The sequence below is a fragment of the Bombus vancouverensis genome, chromosome 1 (assembly GCF_051014615.1).
Source record: "Bombus vancouverensis nearcticus chromosome 1, iyBomVanc1_principal, whole genome shotgun sequence".
Classification (NCBI taxonomy): Eukaryota; Metazoa; Arthropoda; class Insecta; order Hymenoptera; family Apidae; genus Bombus; species Bombus vancouverensis.
This window is the reverse complement of record NC_134911.1, coordinates 22,352,136-22,368,625: the sequence shown is the minus strand read 5'-3', so window position 1 is coordinate 22,368,625 and position 16,490 is coordinate 22,352,136. Positions and strand designations below refer to the sequence as shown.

Here is a 16,490-nt window from a genome sequence, read left to right as displayed (position 1 = left end):
ACAAACTTAGACCAAACGATAAACCATGCGAGAGTAATACGTACAACGGCTAATAACATAAAATTTCTAATTCCCGCGAAAACGACAGTCATTGGAAACTCTGGCGCGTTTGAATCGCCGCATCTTAGTCACGTGGTCACCGAGAACAATAAAGAAAAAAAGAACAGGGAAAACTATAAATTGACACGACTGTTCTGTAGTACTGAGTCATCGCTTCGAAATCCGATAGCGAACGCATCCAGTTTCCGGTTTTTTGCACTAACCAACACGAACGTCACGTTTCCATGCTTTCTCAGTTCCGATCCATGGATCGTCGGGCTGGACCTAGATTCCCATGTTCCTCATTGTCGGACAAAGGAGAGCGGTTCGATGTTCCCTCTGCTCAGCCGTGAACGGAACGTGAATCATGGCAAAGTCGTGCCAACAGATCCATCAGAGTTTCTAAAATTAACCGATATCTCCGCTGCAAAATGATAAGTATTCGACGTTATTCCCTAAACGCCCGCAATTTCCTGCTGCCTAACATTAATAAGCAAGGTCTTTTCGCGCTAAAACCAGCGCTATCAAAGTCTGTAAACTTGATTCCGTGACTTCGACCAGTCTTGGAAAACATACGCGGTTAGTTTTCTGATACTCGCGCGTTCCACTTTCTCATTAAAGAAATTCTCATTGTTGACCTAACGGTATTATTGAATTAAGTCGGTAAGATTACGGATTTTAAATGTAAGACAAATATACTGGATGATTCATGCGACTGCAACAGGCAGTATCTTTTTTTTTGGTTGAAGTTAGAAAAGATGTCAGGGAAAACAGAAAAGTGAAAGAAAAGTGATTAATTTAGGAGGTATTTCAATTTTAGTTTTGTAGAGCTTATCGTATGAAAAACATAGAAAATATAAATAGTGTGATCGTGAATATGTAGTCCAGTTTTAACCATTCTTCCTTTTCCTCCTACATTTGTTTCTAACTTCAATCACAAAAATATGGCTTGTTTCAGTTAAGTGAATCATTCTCTTTACACAAATGTTTTTCAATGTTTTTTGTTTGTCAAGAAAGGTTAGTTGAGCTACATTTTTTATTACTACATAATCGTGTAAGCTATCATTGTAACATTATTTATTATGTCGGATAATTACTGAAATTAATTTAGTGTTTTTATTTGATTGTATTAATGGCACGTGTTAGTTGTTGAACGTAATTGGTCAACAGTCCGTTAATTATCATTTATATTTGGAATATAATGGTTTCTTTTATTCAAATGTTATGTCGATAAAACATGTTCGAGATAATTTGATCTTGGTATTCATCGTATGATTCAAATGACACACAAAAATACATGCAAGGCAAACAGTCAATAATAAAGTCGCTCCAATTACTTCTATCAACCGAGTGGCATACTTGGCAACTGTTCCTTTGAAAGGCAAATATTTGCCAAAACGTCGATAGGCTTCTACGTTTAGTATGCGCGCATCTTCGTTGCTCACGTAACCATACCTGTTTATAGTTCGTATTAAAAGAATAATATCATTTGTGTTAATGATATGGCATTCCTTACTATTGTACTGTACCTATGCATCGATTTGTTTTTGTTGATCAAATCGTTCGGCTATTAAATCGGTCAACTTTTTCATTTTTGAGATTAGTAAAAAAATGCAGGTACTGTTTTTATTAATATAGAAACATTATTAGATATATTCTACTTAGTTTTGGCGTACAAATTTAATCGTAATCTGTGTACACAAATGTAGGAGATTAAGGTCGGTAAATAGTGCAATATTTTTTAAGGATATTACGAGATATTATACTTTGTCCGGATCAAACTGTGGTTTGTATTGTGTTTGAACAAAAATTAATCATTAGTCGGTATAATCTTTCACCTCTCCTAGATTTACATATTTTTAAGATATATAGGAGATGAAATTAGTTTGTGTTTTTATGTATTTCCAAAATTCGCTATTTTTTAATACCAAATAAAACTCAAAGCTTTTTGTTTGAGGTGAAAATTCAAGATAGAAGCATAATCATATACATCTAACATTCATATGTGTATGCCTATTTATTCTCATTATATCTATCTGCAGTATTTACAGTATATCTATTGCAGTGCATCATATGTCATCAAATCTAGCGTCGAGTCTCATTCTAATCAGTCTCCATTTTTGCATACACAGTAAACATATCCTGATGTATCTATGCTCTTTGGATCTTCACGCAGCAAGGTTACCACGATTGTGCCGAGAAAAATCTCTATTGTTGCGGAAAGTCAGTGTCTTTGAAACGATTGTTACAGTATGTATTTTAAGCGCACCAGATTGAACTGACTTTTCTATAGCGAACCAAAGCTGGCTACTTGTTGATTCTCGAGTGTCGTCGAAACGGAGGCATCGTATATAAAGAAAAAAGAGGCACGTACCTTGAAACTTGTCCAAGACGGGGCCGTGAAACGATTCCTCGGTTATTCGAGTGTTTTTCGCGGATCAAAGTGCTTTTTTAATCTTGCACATAGAACACTATTTACAACACGAAGCTGTTTTATTGTCCAGCGGGGTCAGAGACCCACCTGGCCGTTAGTCGTTGCCACTGTCATCATCTCTCTCCTCGTTTCTTCTCTTTCCACCGTTGAAAAGGTGTATATACACGATATATACCTACGACACGCACACTGGCACCAAATAGTTTAGAGCTACACACAAAGCACGGAACGCCGATACACTCACGCACGAAACAACGCGCGCACAGATACCACGCACACGGACGCGAATCTCACACTTCAGGCGACCGAGCTTCTCTCCTTTCTCTTCGCATTCTTTGACATTTCCCTAGATTCGTTCGCGTTTTAATTTTCGACAAACGAAATTATCTGAGCAATGGTAAATATAAAACTCTTACTATTTACACAGTGATAAAACTATATGCGATAAGATAAAAGAAACAAAACGCGTTCACTTGCAACACGTCGCCAGTACTCGTGCGCTAGCACTAACATTCTGCTCTGAAACCTACGCGAGACTACCTATGCATCCCTACTCTCGTTACTGTCCGCTTCTTTATCCCCACTATGTCGACTCACAGCCACTATTTACACGCACGTGTATACACAACGAAACGCACGAATCTGACCGCGATATTACAAATGCATCCTCTATCGAGCCTTAATTTTACTTACAACTCTGTTATTAACGGATATTTATCCATCCAGAAGATTGGTTTTAACGTGTTTTATGTATTTACGTTTTTAGGATATTTGATAACGTCTAGAAGAATCACTTCTGCTGTTATATATGATTCATATGTATATGACCCGAAAAGATTTCATTATATGCAAGATAATGGGACCTTACGACAAAGTTGTCATTGAGTAGAGCATCGATAGAGAAATGTTAACGACCCCGGTGGTTTTGTACGGAAACCACAGGAAATTTGAAATGCAATTCACGAAAAATGGACGAATTTGTGAAGAAGCCACTTGCTCTCCGATTTCGATGATTTTGAAATATGTAGCAAAGCTCGACAACTTTCTCAACATCTTTTTCCGATATATATATAAACCAAGGCCGACCTTAGTTTTCAACTTATATAGAAAAACGTCTCGCTGCTCGACCCTACTTCTCAAGCTGCACTGGGTTAGTAGTACATAATATTAATATATTAATACCGACAAGAAGATTCACATGGAGATAATTAGATAGAGAAAAATTAAATTAGTTAAAAGAAAATTGCGCCATAAAGGAATTCGCATATCTAGAGCATTCTAGTACATAGTTATATAACATTGAGGAAAAACGAAGATCGCTCAAAACGTTTAGGTGTTTTTTTATAGAACTGTAAGCGATGCTCCAAAATTAGATGCTATTTTTCAGATGCTCTCCTTTTAACTATCTTTAGAGTATTCGAGGAAACAACATGTTTAACAAGCACAGAGCGTTTCTTCTACATCTGGTCCTTCATACAATTTCAAATCGTGAAAGAAATGATTTCGTCAACCAACTCATTCGTGTAACTCACTTGTCGGGTGGTAGATAAATACTCGATGGCGTTTTACTTTATCTTTTGCAAAAATATTGATCTTTGTTTCCTTTAAAAAGAAAAATATCTACAACCATCGAAAAAGAAGGATAATAGTAGCAATAAAAAGATCAATAACAAAATTTTGTTGCGAAAGTTCTAAAATGTATAAAAGTAAACAAATTCTTAATTTTCTAAAATTATTATAATTATTATTGTAGATATTAAATAATATATTATTGCAGATTTATTATTATTTTACTGTTATTTTGTTAATATCTTCAATATGTTAGATAAACAGCGCATGTAACATCGAGTATTCTTGTTGTGATGTTCCTTAAGGTCGCCTTCGCCGGCGCCCCTCGTAGAAAAATCAAAAGGAATCAACTTGACTGATCATCCGAGCTACGAATGAGTCATACAATTGGCAGCATCATCTGGTTATTCGATAACTTTTATCGACCATAAAGCAATTGGGCATGGTTATGTATACCAAAGATAAAGGCCAGTTTTGTTCCAAGTATCGTTCATTAGCCATAATCATTCTTACGTACATTAACCAGTCTAGAAAATTTACAATCGAAGATATTCAGTACGGTGTTTGCCATTCGTTCATCGAATCTATGTTGATTATTTGATCAAAGAGTGCAGTGTATTATAGCTAAACATTTAAATTGAACATTCCCATTTCTCGGAACGCGATACAAGATATTTCAAAGAAGATATTTCAAAGGATATATAGTTGATTATAGAATATAGTAACTGCTACGAAGAAGGCAATGCAACTTTTATTACAATCATTCTTAACCTTCTCGCTTCGAGCGCCACTTATAGACGGCATTCACGAGATGACCTGTGGGTACGAGCGTCGCATATAGGCGGCAACCACGGGACTACTCCTGAGTCCGGCACCCCATATATTCGGCATTCAAATGACGCATATACAAGTGCCATCTGTAGTCAATAATATATTTTTTCGTTATCGGCAGAACATTTTCTGTTGATTTTATTGACATATTTGATTAATTACTTCTTAAAGTTACTCATCGTTGAAGCAACGTCAAAACGTTTCACGCAATATATTTCAAACATCTAGACGATCGTATACTGTTTTATGCTAAAAAATCTGTTGAATCCATCGACAGTGAAGCGATATTTCATATACGGTTCTTAGAAGAATTATTGTTATTTAAGACTTAGGAAAATGTATATACAGCAACCACGCACACTGTGCGTATTTCTAGCTCGCGTTACGTTCAGTGACAGTACTTCGGCGGACTAGACTACGAAAGAGTTAATGCCCATAACTTCAACCCGATAAATGCTCTCAAGACGCGTACACAGCGCTCTGTATTTATAGAATCCTCCATGAAAATAATTTATATACAGAGCCTGTATTTAATAACTTTGATATCATTTTTATCATTATCAACAGATAAAACTGAATTAATTCATATTCGTATCCATATGTCCATATTGAGAAAAGCTTTATTCATTGACGATGTTATAATACTTGCTGTTGCGTATAATTGAAACTCCTGACATTAGAGACGTTTATCAACGTCAATAACAATCTTATTAAGTTATCGAATAGCTATATTCTCTGATATTTCACGGGAATTGTACGAAGCTAGCCAGCTTATACGGCTGAAAAGTTTGCGGATACTTGCTTCTTCACAGGATATAATTTAATACATCGTATAAATAATAATATGCATATAGTATCGCGTATAGAGAAATCTGCAAGAATTTCAATTCGTTACGATTAATGCAATTAGTTTTAGTAGAATATCATCGTGAGATGAAATCCATTTTTAACAGCCAACCCGCAATAACGAAATTGATGTTGTTAATTATCGAACGTTGTGAAGTTGTTCCTCGTCATTGGAAGAAAAAACCTCTTTACTCTGCTTAATACGTGAAAAACTTGAAACTGAAGCAAGGAAAAATCTTGGAAAAATCTCGTGATTATGTATTTTTCTGCATATAACTACTTTATAAATAATTAATTACAGTATATTAATAGTAATTAGTGGAGTAATGCGTTAGTTGATAGAGAAGCATCATTATGCGTTTCGAAAACAACAGATATATCGACAATTTATTTATTGAACTGTAACAGGCTATTGTTAATTTAAATACACATAAACGAGATGATGATAAGATTTAAGACAAGTAACAAGTTACTAAGTACACAGATGTCACGTTTGAGATTATCAATTTGTCATATGATCTATCGATAGATCAAAATTTCAGGATATACATAACATAAATACGTATCCAGCGGGGCGCATTATATTTGCACAGCCTGTGAAAGGAAAATGCAAGGAAGCTGCATAAATCTGTGACGATCGAGACTCACCAGCCATCGGTGACGAAGGAAAGACGAAACACTCAAAACGTAAATATTTTAATGAAACCTTTATTAAGACTTTATCGCGCCAAAGCCAAATAGTGACTCCGGCAATACAAACAGGTAAACGTTTGGCCCGAGAGTCCTCGAATGCGAAGCACCACCGACCGACATTTTGTCTTTTCCTTCATTTTTGCCTAAAACGAGACGAGTATGCAGCGACCTCTCGCGATCGTGCATCATTAAAATTACGAACAGTTCAACGCAAATACGAATCAATCGGTGAGACTTGGATCGATACCGCACGAGAAGCTTCGTGGTTGAAGATGCGTGACAAATCGCTGAGAAATGTTCTATAGGTCAAAGAGAAAGAAACCATTTGCTCCATTGTGTGATAATATCTGCGCGAATGAAATTTCTGATGATTCTAATAATTTTTAAAGAAGAAACGAAGGAAGACAGAGTCGAACATAAATCTTAACTTCGCTGCAGTCTTTGGATCATTTTCCATTGGATTCGATCGCCTTTTCTACCGAGCAAAGGATTTCTTAAGTCGAAGGAAAATATACAGAAATCGTGCTAAGGCTTCGAATGTTCAAAGCGTTTTCGCTTCTCGGAAAGAAACAGAAATCGTGATATAAAAGTTTGAAGATCACGGCAATTTCGATATCGTAAAAAGGACATTTACGTTTTATCGTTTCGACCCATTTCACCAAGTATATAATATTTCTATTTTACTATATTTTAATCATAAAAACACAGAAATATATAAACGTAGGTAAAAATGATTCGACTGCGAAATGGATCATCGATTTCGAGGAAGGTAGACAAACCAACTGTCTCGTACGAACTTTCTTTTTTTGTTTATCGATATCGCCACAAAGCATCCTGCATGCGACAGAATTTACCAAAGGACAATTACACCGGATGTCGATATCAATTGGCCAATTTATCTTAAATTATCTAAATAGTCATGAACGCCGGTTCGGTGTTGCACGTTGAGCGACCAACCACGGGTCAATTCCTCTACCTTAAATCACAATGGCGACGACAAGTTTATTCGTTTACTTTTCTCGTTAATTGTATCCTTAAGACTGATCGTTACGTACGTCTGGAGGCGCGAGTACGCGAGTAACGCGCGTGCACGGACTTCGAGATCCGTATACGTGCCGCGTGCATCGTTCGTCCATCGTGTCTCTCTCATTCACGCCGTTAAGTTATGCGGAAGATGTTCCCTCTGGCGAATATCTTTGTAAACTTAATTATAGAATTATAAAGAAGACTCTGCCTAACGAAAGGGTCAACACGATCATTACGACGTGGCTCGTGTCAATTGTCGCGGAGCGTGAAAGATTGCAAGATTTCTCGAATTAGAAAGCGCTTAAGAAACGTACAAAGAAAGATTAAAGCGTAATAATATATTATTAATTTCGTATCTTGAATATCGTTACACGCAATGTCGTTATATATTCTACGGGAAGTTGAAAATCTATAGATATTTTTCGTATTACCAGAGACTAGGGTAATCTTGACGGGAAAGAAACTAGGAAAAATCGTTCGTTCAGAATCGATCTCCGATTTATTTCATCGTCGAAGATTGGGGTTAGGTCTAATTACATCGCGACGATCAAACGTGTTTCGCTCAAATTAATTCGCGGCACGAAACACGTTAAGAAATAAGTGTACGATTCGCGTGGCTGTGTGATCCTGTCATAAAATTCCATCGAAATTTTTTAACCTTTCTTGATCTTCCAACAAAGAGCGGATAAATTAAACGCTGATTTTCATGATCGTTCAACCACAGGGAACATCATCGAACCTTCGCACGTACGTCGAGAGGCGCATCGACGGCCGCATTTCAATTGTATTAATCTAAAGTTACGAACAGTCGACGATCTTTGGGACGGTGTTAAGGATCAGCGTCGCGACGCCTCTCGATCGAACTGCGTGTCGCGCGAAATCGTTCAAGTGTTGGCGATGCACCGAAAGGGGTTGTTGCTTCGACAGTTTCGGCGTCTCGTGTTTTCTAGCGTCTTTAGAATTCGTTTCGAAGTCGTTGTGATCGCTCGTTTAAAATACGAATATTTATCTGTACATAAAATTCGCAATTTTTCGTTGTCCATTTATTTAGGCCTACCGTTTTTCACATTTTTCGAATATAGGCCTGCTCGCGTTTCCTCTCTAAAGCAGCATTTTTGTTCACTTTACGTCAGGGAACATTATGGAAGCAACAGTGGCAGAAGATAAAAGGACGAAAGATAAAGTTAACGTATGATACGAACTATTGAAAAACTATGTTATCCGATACGATTGCGGAGATAAAGCTGGTTGATAATTCTTTAGCGGAGAGATATTGGAGGAACTTAGTAGAAGACAGAGAGGATCGTATCGAAATTGCTGGAAAAAAGACTGCCGAAGAATTAGATAAATATAGGACTAAAGTAGCTATAGAAAGGCAGAAAGTCGATGTATGTAGATAGCATTGAAAATTAGCAGCATTGCACTGAAATTAGCAGCATTGTATCGACCAAACGGTAGACTCGAGCCTATAAAGAAGATAAAAAATTGTGGCTGATCTTTGACGATAGGAAATATCCAGCGAGTTAAAGATTTTAAACCATAAAGATGTAGACTGAGTTTGTATTAAATACCAAGCAAATAACAGTACTCTGGAATTTCAAATTTTGCATTCACGATGATCATAAATATCATCAGACTGTCGTAAAGAACGCAGTAATACGATTATGAAACACTGATGCACTGATTATGAAACATGATTTATCAAAGAACTGTATTAACAGCGGAAAAATACTCAAGAAGAATAACATGTACTTGGATTGTTTAAAAAAAATAATAAACAATTTATATATCGCAGAGGCGTTACTACGAAACAGGTGGTACGTCACGGATGATTGAAACGTGGAAATAGGAACGAGATAGAAAGGTTAAATTTCATACGCACGAAGTTAGCAAATGAACAGGGACGTAGCTTCGAGTATACGAGATAAAACCAGATAAAAACTATCGTATCGTCCAGGGGTGCTATACACAACGAAAGATGGTGGACTAAAGATATCACTCAAGCGATCTATGGTCTCGGTTTTAGTTCGTTTGGCCGTTATTCACCGAGATTAGTCATCCAGAGAGACGTTTCTCACATCGGAACAGACGATCGTACTTTGCGATCTATCGACTCGATAATTGACGCGAAAATGATTCGCGTGGACACGCTGATCGAGTACCTGTCGATACAACAGCAAAAACGGTCACGCGTTTATAAACATTCTATTCGAACGAAACATCTGTTTAAACATCAAAGCGTAAAAATATCTCTTTTCCCAATAAGTTACTTTTATCTGGTTCTTCGAGTCGTCGGAAACATCGACGAATATTCCTTACGTATAATTCGTATACTCTGGAACACGAGATCGCTTACGACCGTCTACGCAAGCAGATGCACCGTGCACGCGCGTGTTTACAACGCGACTGCATCTATCAAGAGGAACGATCGATGGGATATATATATATATATTATATATTATAGGTACAACCGGAACACAGAGAGACAATTGTTAAACAACGCGATTAATCCTCAACTGACGATTTCTTGTTCCTTCGCTTTTTATCCATCTTACTGTTAATCGTGCGAGCAATTTATTAAACAACCGATAGATATAATATCAGCTTAGCACACCACGTTATAATAATAATAATAATAATAAATAATATTCGTATCGAATAATCGTACAAAAGAGAAAGATCGTCTGTTGTAAAAATTGAGCATTAGTTGAAAAAAAAGAACGATAATAGATCGTCAGTTAAGAATCAATCAAACCGGTCCACTCTCTGTCGGTTTGCCCAAAAGGAAAAGAAGAGACGAAAGAATGTTGGCAAGGAAACGCGACAGAGAGTAGAAGGCCAAAGAGAGATGGTAAATACAGAGTGAAATAGATAGATCCGAAGAAAAAATCTTTAGGCACACCCACACACATACACATACATTTATATATAATATATATAATATATATATGCGTAGAGCGCAAGAGTCTTTTTTTTTTTTTTAATTTATATTTCGTGAAGCAAATCGTAAATCCGAACGTTAGATTTGCCGTGTGTACTATCGAACGCAAACGCAGACAAAGGTGACGCGACGATTCTCCTCTTTCTTCCTCGTGCTTCTCGTTTTATTTTACTTCCTTTTAACTTCTTCTTTTCTTATTTCGTTCGTCGTTCTAATTCGATTCGATGTTCGTCGATAATTCGTACGAACAAGCTGTATCTAAAGGAGCGTGTATTTTTAAAGGAGCATAGTCGCTCGTTCTTTTCTTTTTTTTCTTTTTTGCTCTTTTCATCGTCGCGTGATCGGTTTCTCTTCGTTTTTCCGTCGTTCCGTCGATAATCAAAAAATAAGTTATCCGAATACTTTGTACTTGTCCAAGCCGACCGTGATGGTAATAGACGCTGAAGCTATTGGCACGGTATTCGATTTACGTAAAAAAAGAAATCCGATCTCGTCGATCACCTTGCTGCTGCACACGCCATACAATTCACACGGATAGACGGACTTTCTTAAAATTGCTCGCTTCTGCCGTACGATTCGCGCGTTATCAATAATTAGAATATGTAATAATTACGTCGTAATTCAATATAGCAAATATATTATCACATTTAGATTGTATTAATGTTTAAGACCTTTTTTTTTTTTTATCCGGACGTCCTTCGACAAATTTAAACACCTGTCACGTTTTTATTTGCGTTTCGTTTCCACGGAGATCTCCTTCGCCTTATTTACGTTTCGTTTCTGCGTTCCTTCGTCTTTTCCTTTCGTCCTCCTCTCGCTCTTCTCTCCCAAATTTCCAACATTATATTACACGTATAAATCGTAATGGTCGATGTATGTTTCCTCTTTTTCTCGTATATCGCGATTCTACGTCAACGACAAGTTTCTCGAATCATAATCACAATATCGTTACGTGGGTGTCAATTCGTCGAAGGTATCCAGAATCGATCGATCCGATGGCTTTACATGGAAAATCGTCGATTGTCACAAGGATTGCACCGCGCTTGGAACCATCGACCACGGAATGTCCAAATTTGAATTCGAACAACGGCAACGCGTCCGCGCTGTATCGTTCGAACGTTTGTACAATAATCGATTATGCAGACTAATTCGTAAATTATTGCCTTCTGACTGCTCGACGACGACGATGATCGACGAAAGCTCGCGGACGATCGTTCGTACGTAAATCTAAGAAACATTAATATAGAATATATTATCGTGTAGTTTATATAAGGTATATGTTAAGACACTTACCATCTACTGCAAAAATTCAACAGTTAAAAGATTGTAACAACTAGTTCGTATAATTGCGTACAAGACGGAGATGCTCGCTCGGTATCCCCGTTCCATTTTCGTTTATAGTTAATTATCCGACTAATTGATCGATCGTCGCTCGAATCGCTCGCAAGGAGGAACAACTCGAGAAGCGGGATACACGATCGAGCAGATCCGACTGGTTCGCAGCCTCCGCTCTCTCGATTCTTTCGTATCCTCTTAAAACGCTACATTCTCGTTCCATCGTTCGTTCTCATCTTTTGGCACGCGCTCCCTTCTTTTCCTCTTTTATCCCTTCGCTATTGGCACGACATTTACGAACAATGAGCTTGCTAGAGTTAATTAATTAGAATAAATCTCGGACGCACCTGAGATCGATCGTTCGGACGATACGATGTATAATAATAAAAAGACCTTTTTGCTATATCGTACGTATTATGCACCGCCGTATACTCAAATACAGAATGCCAATGAATCGCGTTACACGTTCGGCTCGAGGAGGCTCTACGTCCGTTTCGCGAAAGGCAATCCGTTCACAAAGCGATAAAGTGACAAAGTTATTTCTCGTTTGTCTCTTCCTCTTTTGTTTTCTTCTTCTTCTTCTTCTTCTTCTTCTTGTTCTCTCGTCGTTTCGAAATGATCTACGTCCGAGACGTTTCACATGGACCATGGGACCAAGTCGTTCTATAACGATGCTTATGCGAATAAAAGGAAAGGATCGTATCGGTTGCTCGTTCCCGCGACGTATCTTAAAAGCTATGAAAATTATTCTAAACGCGGCCTCGTAGAACGATCAACATCTAAAATGGAATAATCAATCGAGCGGTTATCAAAAATAGAATTATCATTATAAATACAATACGCAACGCACCGATATACCAACGATCAACAATCGTCGTTCCGCGATATCCGTTCCGACCGGAAGCTGCTATCGTGGCACGACCGTGTACCAAAAATACTATTATCACGCGTAGGGCAGAGCATCGCATCCGCGTGCATGCACGAAAGTTCGAAAAAAAAAAGAAAAAAAAACGAAAGAAACGACGGATCTTCCTTAGCTCTATCTCTTCGGTTCCCTCTCTTTCTCTTTCTCTCTTTCTTTTTTTTTTTTTTTTTACATCTTTTTGTCTTTTCTGTTTTCTCTTTTTTTGTCTTTTCGTACGACCAAGGGAGCCACGTTGCACACGTGCGTCATAATTATTACGTGTAAAATCATACTACGCTTTTATAAAAGATATGGCGAACTCGCCGCGCACGCCGTTGGAATAAACGTCTCACAAATATAAAGTATCGTTTCGAATGTAATATACGTATATCAAAAAGCAAGAAAGTATTGTATACTGTACACGTAACACACGTATCATAGTAGGCGGAGAAAATGTGTACAGGCTCTAGGTGACGTTGATGATTCTTCTTACGATCGATCCAATTCTACGAGCATCGTTTACATTTTCAAACTTATCAATTGGAACGTGTACGAGAAAATTGGAATTTCAGCTCGCGCGTTAAACCAACCAGAGTGTCGCGACTACATCGTAGAAATTAAGATTATCAACGGGAACGTTGTTTTACTCGAAATAAAGATCGACAAATTCTAACGAAGTTTCCTCGTATACGAAAATTCCAATTATAATTTGTCATACATATAAATTATTAAAATATCTTATTATAGTCAGAGGATTAAAGTCGTAGCTAAAAAACGACCGAAGTGATCGTACTCGGTCTTTGATTTGCACGTTCAAGATAATTCCAAACTACGTAATGCCAATTCTTTATTGAGAAATTCGAACAAATGGAGCTAATTATTTTAAGCAACGATACAAGCAACTTTCGAAATGCTACGTGGTTCGTGGAAATAATTTCGAACGTTCGTTCGAGCTTATCAACGACTTAAAATTCTCACAGTGGAAATCGTTCGATGCTCGTCCCTTTTATCGATTCGATCGATCGTAATAATTTTTCTCCGCCGTAATTCAGTCGCTTCTTATTCGTTCTTTTCTTATTTTGCGAAACGCAAAATATGGCCGTCTCGGACGAGAAAAAATGTAGCGTACTAATCGCAGCCATAACGTTGCGCATCGAGGAGCATAGATCCTCTTCCCGTGCCTTGTTATCTTCCCCCCCATAAAAACCGTTATCGACTAGAACGTAGTTATGATACATTAAAAATTGACACACATTTATGTTATATGTATATTGGGCTTCGCCTTATCGCCTCCCCCTTTTCTCTGCTTTTTTCTTTCTCGCAGAAAATGCACGACAGACAAATCGAATCGTTTCATTTCGGGGACGGTGTTCGATCCTAAAGAGAGAAAAAATTTGCAATATTTTAATAATAATTTCCATAGGCGTCAAGTGAGGACAGAGTAAAACCGATGTTCCCTCTCGGGAGAACGTCGGTGAATTTGCTTATTACAGACGACAATCGTTTAATAGTTTGCATTTCGAACTACTATAGCTTTCGACTTAAGAGTTATACTTGAGACACATAAGAAGTTTGCTTGCGTATTGTAGTTTCGTTGGAAAGTCCTGCACTCTGTGCTCGATGCACACGCTTGTACGATTCCTTAGCTATTTTTTTTTCCTTTTATCTAACACGTGAGAAAAAGTTAAACAACGCTGTTGTTGCATATTTTTTCTTCGTTTTTTGCTTTTTTCTCTTTTTACCTAAGTTATTTAAAGCGAACGTATATTATATCATCGACCGCCAACAGAAGACTTTCACGTCACTTATCGTTATCTATATGAAAAATTCGATAAAATTTACCACGGACTGCTCTTTCCTCAATTAACGAACACACCGTATACACGCTATTACATAGTAACGTATCGTTGCGATCTCCATTACCCCGTAAGAATAGTACCGCGTTCGTGTTATGCTAAACAGTAATAATAGCATGTGTAATAATACGTAATAATAAGAATAACAATGTATATCATTGTCAATGATACCGTCAACGATCGTAATTAGACGGCTGGACAATTATAATTATAGTTGAAGCTTAAATATGGAAGGACGCGACGGTAAAATCATCTTCGCAAAATAGCACCTTTCCTACAGACCAGAGATTTCCTATTACGTAAATAAGTGTTATCGATACGTTTAATTCCTGTAACAAATTTAATTCGCTGAATTACACGTTCGAGTACGAGGACTATAGGCGAGCAAGATGATAAGTAGCATTTCCTACTCTTTGCAAGAGAACAGTTTTAAAAAGAAGTCGGTTTCCATTCTCTTCGAAATTTGTCTATATCATATTAAAATATCGCTTGTCTCGATACTTATATCTTTCACAAAACTTCACCGACTTATTAGTTCGTTTTAAAAAAACTCACATCTTTGAACCTAACTGCTTGTTTTCATTCTCAGCTATGGCACGTTAAAATTCTTCCGTTCGACACAGATATGAAAGATCATAAAATGACGTGAAAATTAGAAAATCAACAAAGGGTACGCTTATCGTGTCCCTCGCCTATGATCTTCGCACGAAATTCGTCCAATTACATATAAAGTTGGTTTTCGCTAAATTTACGTGTTTCTTTCTTTTCGAATTTTACCTAATCGTTTATCTAATCGTTAATCGATTGATCGTAAGACGTATCGATCTGTAATATCTGAGAATCTCTCGGCCATCAGGACAGCAGTCTTAATAATCGCTGATTCAAGTACATTTAAATCACGGCGTAAAGGGAAACAAAGGACGAATATCACACCGTGAAAGCATCTACTTCAGTCTTCCTCTATAATCCAGTCTACGACTCTAGCACCATTGCGCAGCTTTAGTTTCGTTCATCAACGTTCTGATCAACGAACAGACTTTGATAATTAAATCAGCTAATAATAAGATCACGTTAGAATTCAAAGACTAGATTGAATTATCGACGTTCGCATGCAATTCTCTACATAATTCCTACGTACTAAGGGCAAGGTCGATCGTGATTAGCCAGAAGTTGCACACACTCTCCTTAGTTGAGTCTTTATTATTATTACTCGTATACTTCTTATTATAGTCTATTATCAGGATCGTAGGCATATAATTCGTATAGCGGAGCTAAAAACCGAGTTGCAATCCTTTCGAAATTACTGTTACAACTTCTGACTATTTTCACCGTCGCTAGTCTCGCTTGAAATTCATAATCTCGCGTATTTAAAGCTCCTTGTACGCGTAATTTCCTCTATCGTTCGCTTTCGCCTAAATTTAACTAAATTTCAAAAATAAATCTAAATTAATTCCACGCTTTGCCGATCATCCAATTTCGTTAAATTATACATTCCAAGGCTATCTATCCTCCTTTTATGTACCTTTAAGATAGTGTATCGATGCTAATAATTTTACAACATCTTCAAAACGATCAAACGCGCCGATTTTCCAAGCAGCTCGTACAGCGATGACACGATCTTCGTTGCCGATGTAAAATCTCCTCCGCGATTCTAAAATCTATAAGTCGCAGTATTGACAAAGTTAGGACGTGTAAAACAACGACGAACCGCTCGATCCCCGGCCACAACTTCCACGTTCCTCTTCAAGCTTCCTGCCGCGTGTTGCTTCGCTAGTTCGTGGATTCCGAGTTGGACGACGGCGAGGATTCCGGGCTCTGCACCAGAGGACTGTCCCTTCCGATGACAGTGGGTGTCAACAGCATACCGCGTGGACTGAACGTGTCGCAATATAAATTCTCCTTCTTGTGCACTCGTCTAACGTGGCTACGCAGATTGTCACGGCGTGCACTTCGGTACGCACAGTGTGGACAGAGGTGTGGCTTCTCGCCCGTGTGCATTCGTCGGTGTTGGATGAG

General features: G+C 37.7%; 2 protein-coding genes and 1 long non-coding RNA gene across 8 annotated transcripts in view; 1 reads left to right on the top strand and 2 right to left on the bottom strand.

The window, feature by feature from the left end:
- RhoGAP15B (RhoGAP_ARAP and RA_ARAPs domain-containing protein RhoGAP15B) overlaps nucleotides 1–2,998 on the bottom strand; it is a 17,760-nt gene extending 14,762 nt beyond the window's left edge. For 2 of the 5 annotated variants that reach the window (XM_033339375.2, XM_033339376.2), the window contains exons 1-2: nucleotides 2,414–2,998; nucleotides 264–463 (exon numbers count right to left, since the gene is read on the bottom strand). The gene's annotated coding sequence lies outside the window, so the exon portion shown is untranslated. Of the gene's footprint in view, nucleotides 1–44; nucleotides 464–1,376; nucleotides 1,495–2,413 lie in introns of all 5 variants that reach the window. The other 3 variants (XM_076622776.1, XM_076622741.1, XM_033339377.2) reach the window with 3 other exon arrangements.
- Nucleotides 1,194–10,816, top strand: LOC143303373 (uncharacterized). The gene is made up of 4 exons (XR_013059579.1): nucleotides 1,194–1,656; nucleotides 2,172–2,405; nucleotides 3,240–3,623; nucleotides 6,262–10,816. It is a non-coding gene; the product is annotated as an uncharacterized LOC143303373 (long non-coding RNA).
- The window catches only part of LOC117159462 (uncharacterized), a 29,531-nt gene continuing 19,452 nt past the window's right edge, over nucleotides 6,412–16,490 (bottom strand). For both annotated transcript variants that reach the window (XM_033339315.2, XM_076622814.1), the window contains exon 7: nucleotides 6,412–16,490. In XM_033339315.2, coding sequence (XP_033195206.1) covers nucleotides 16,245–16,490 — 246 coding nt within the window. In that variant the 3' untranslated portion in view covers nucleotides 6,412–16,244.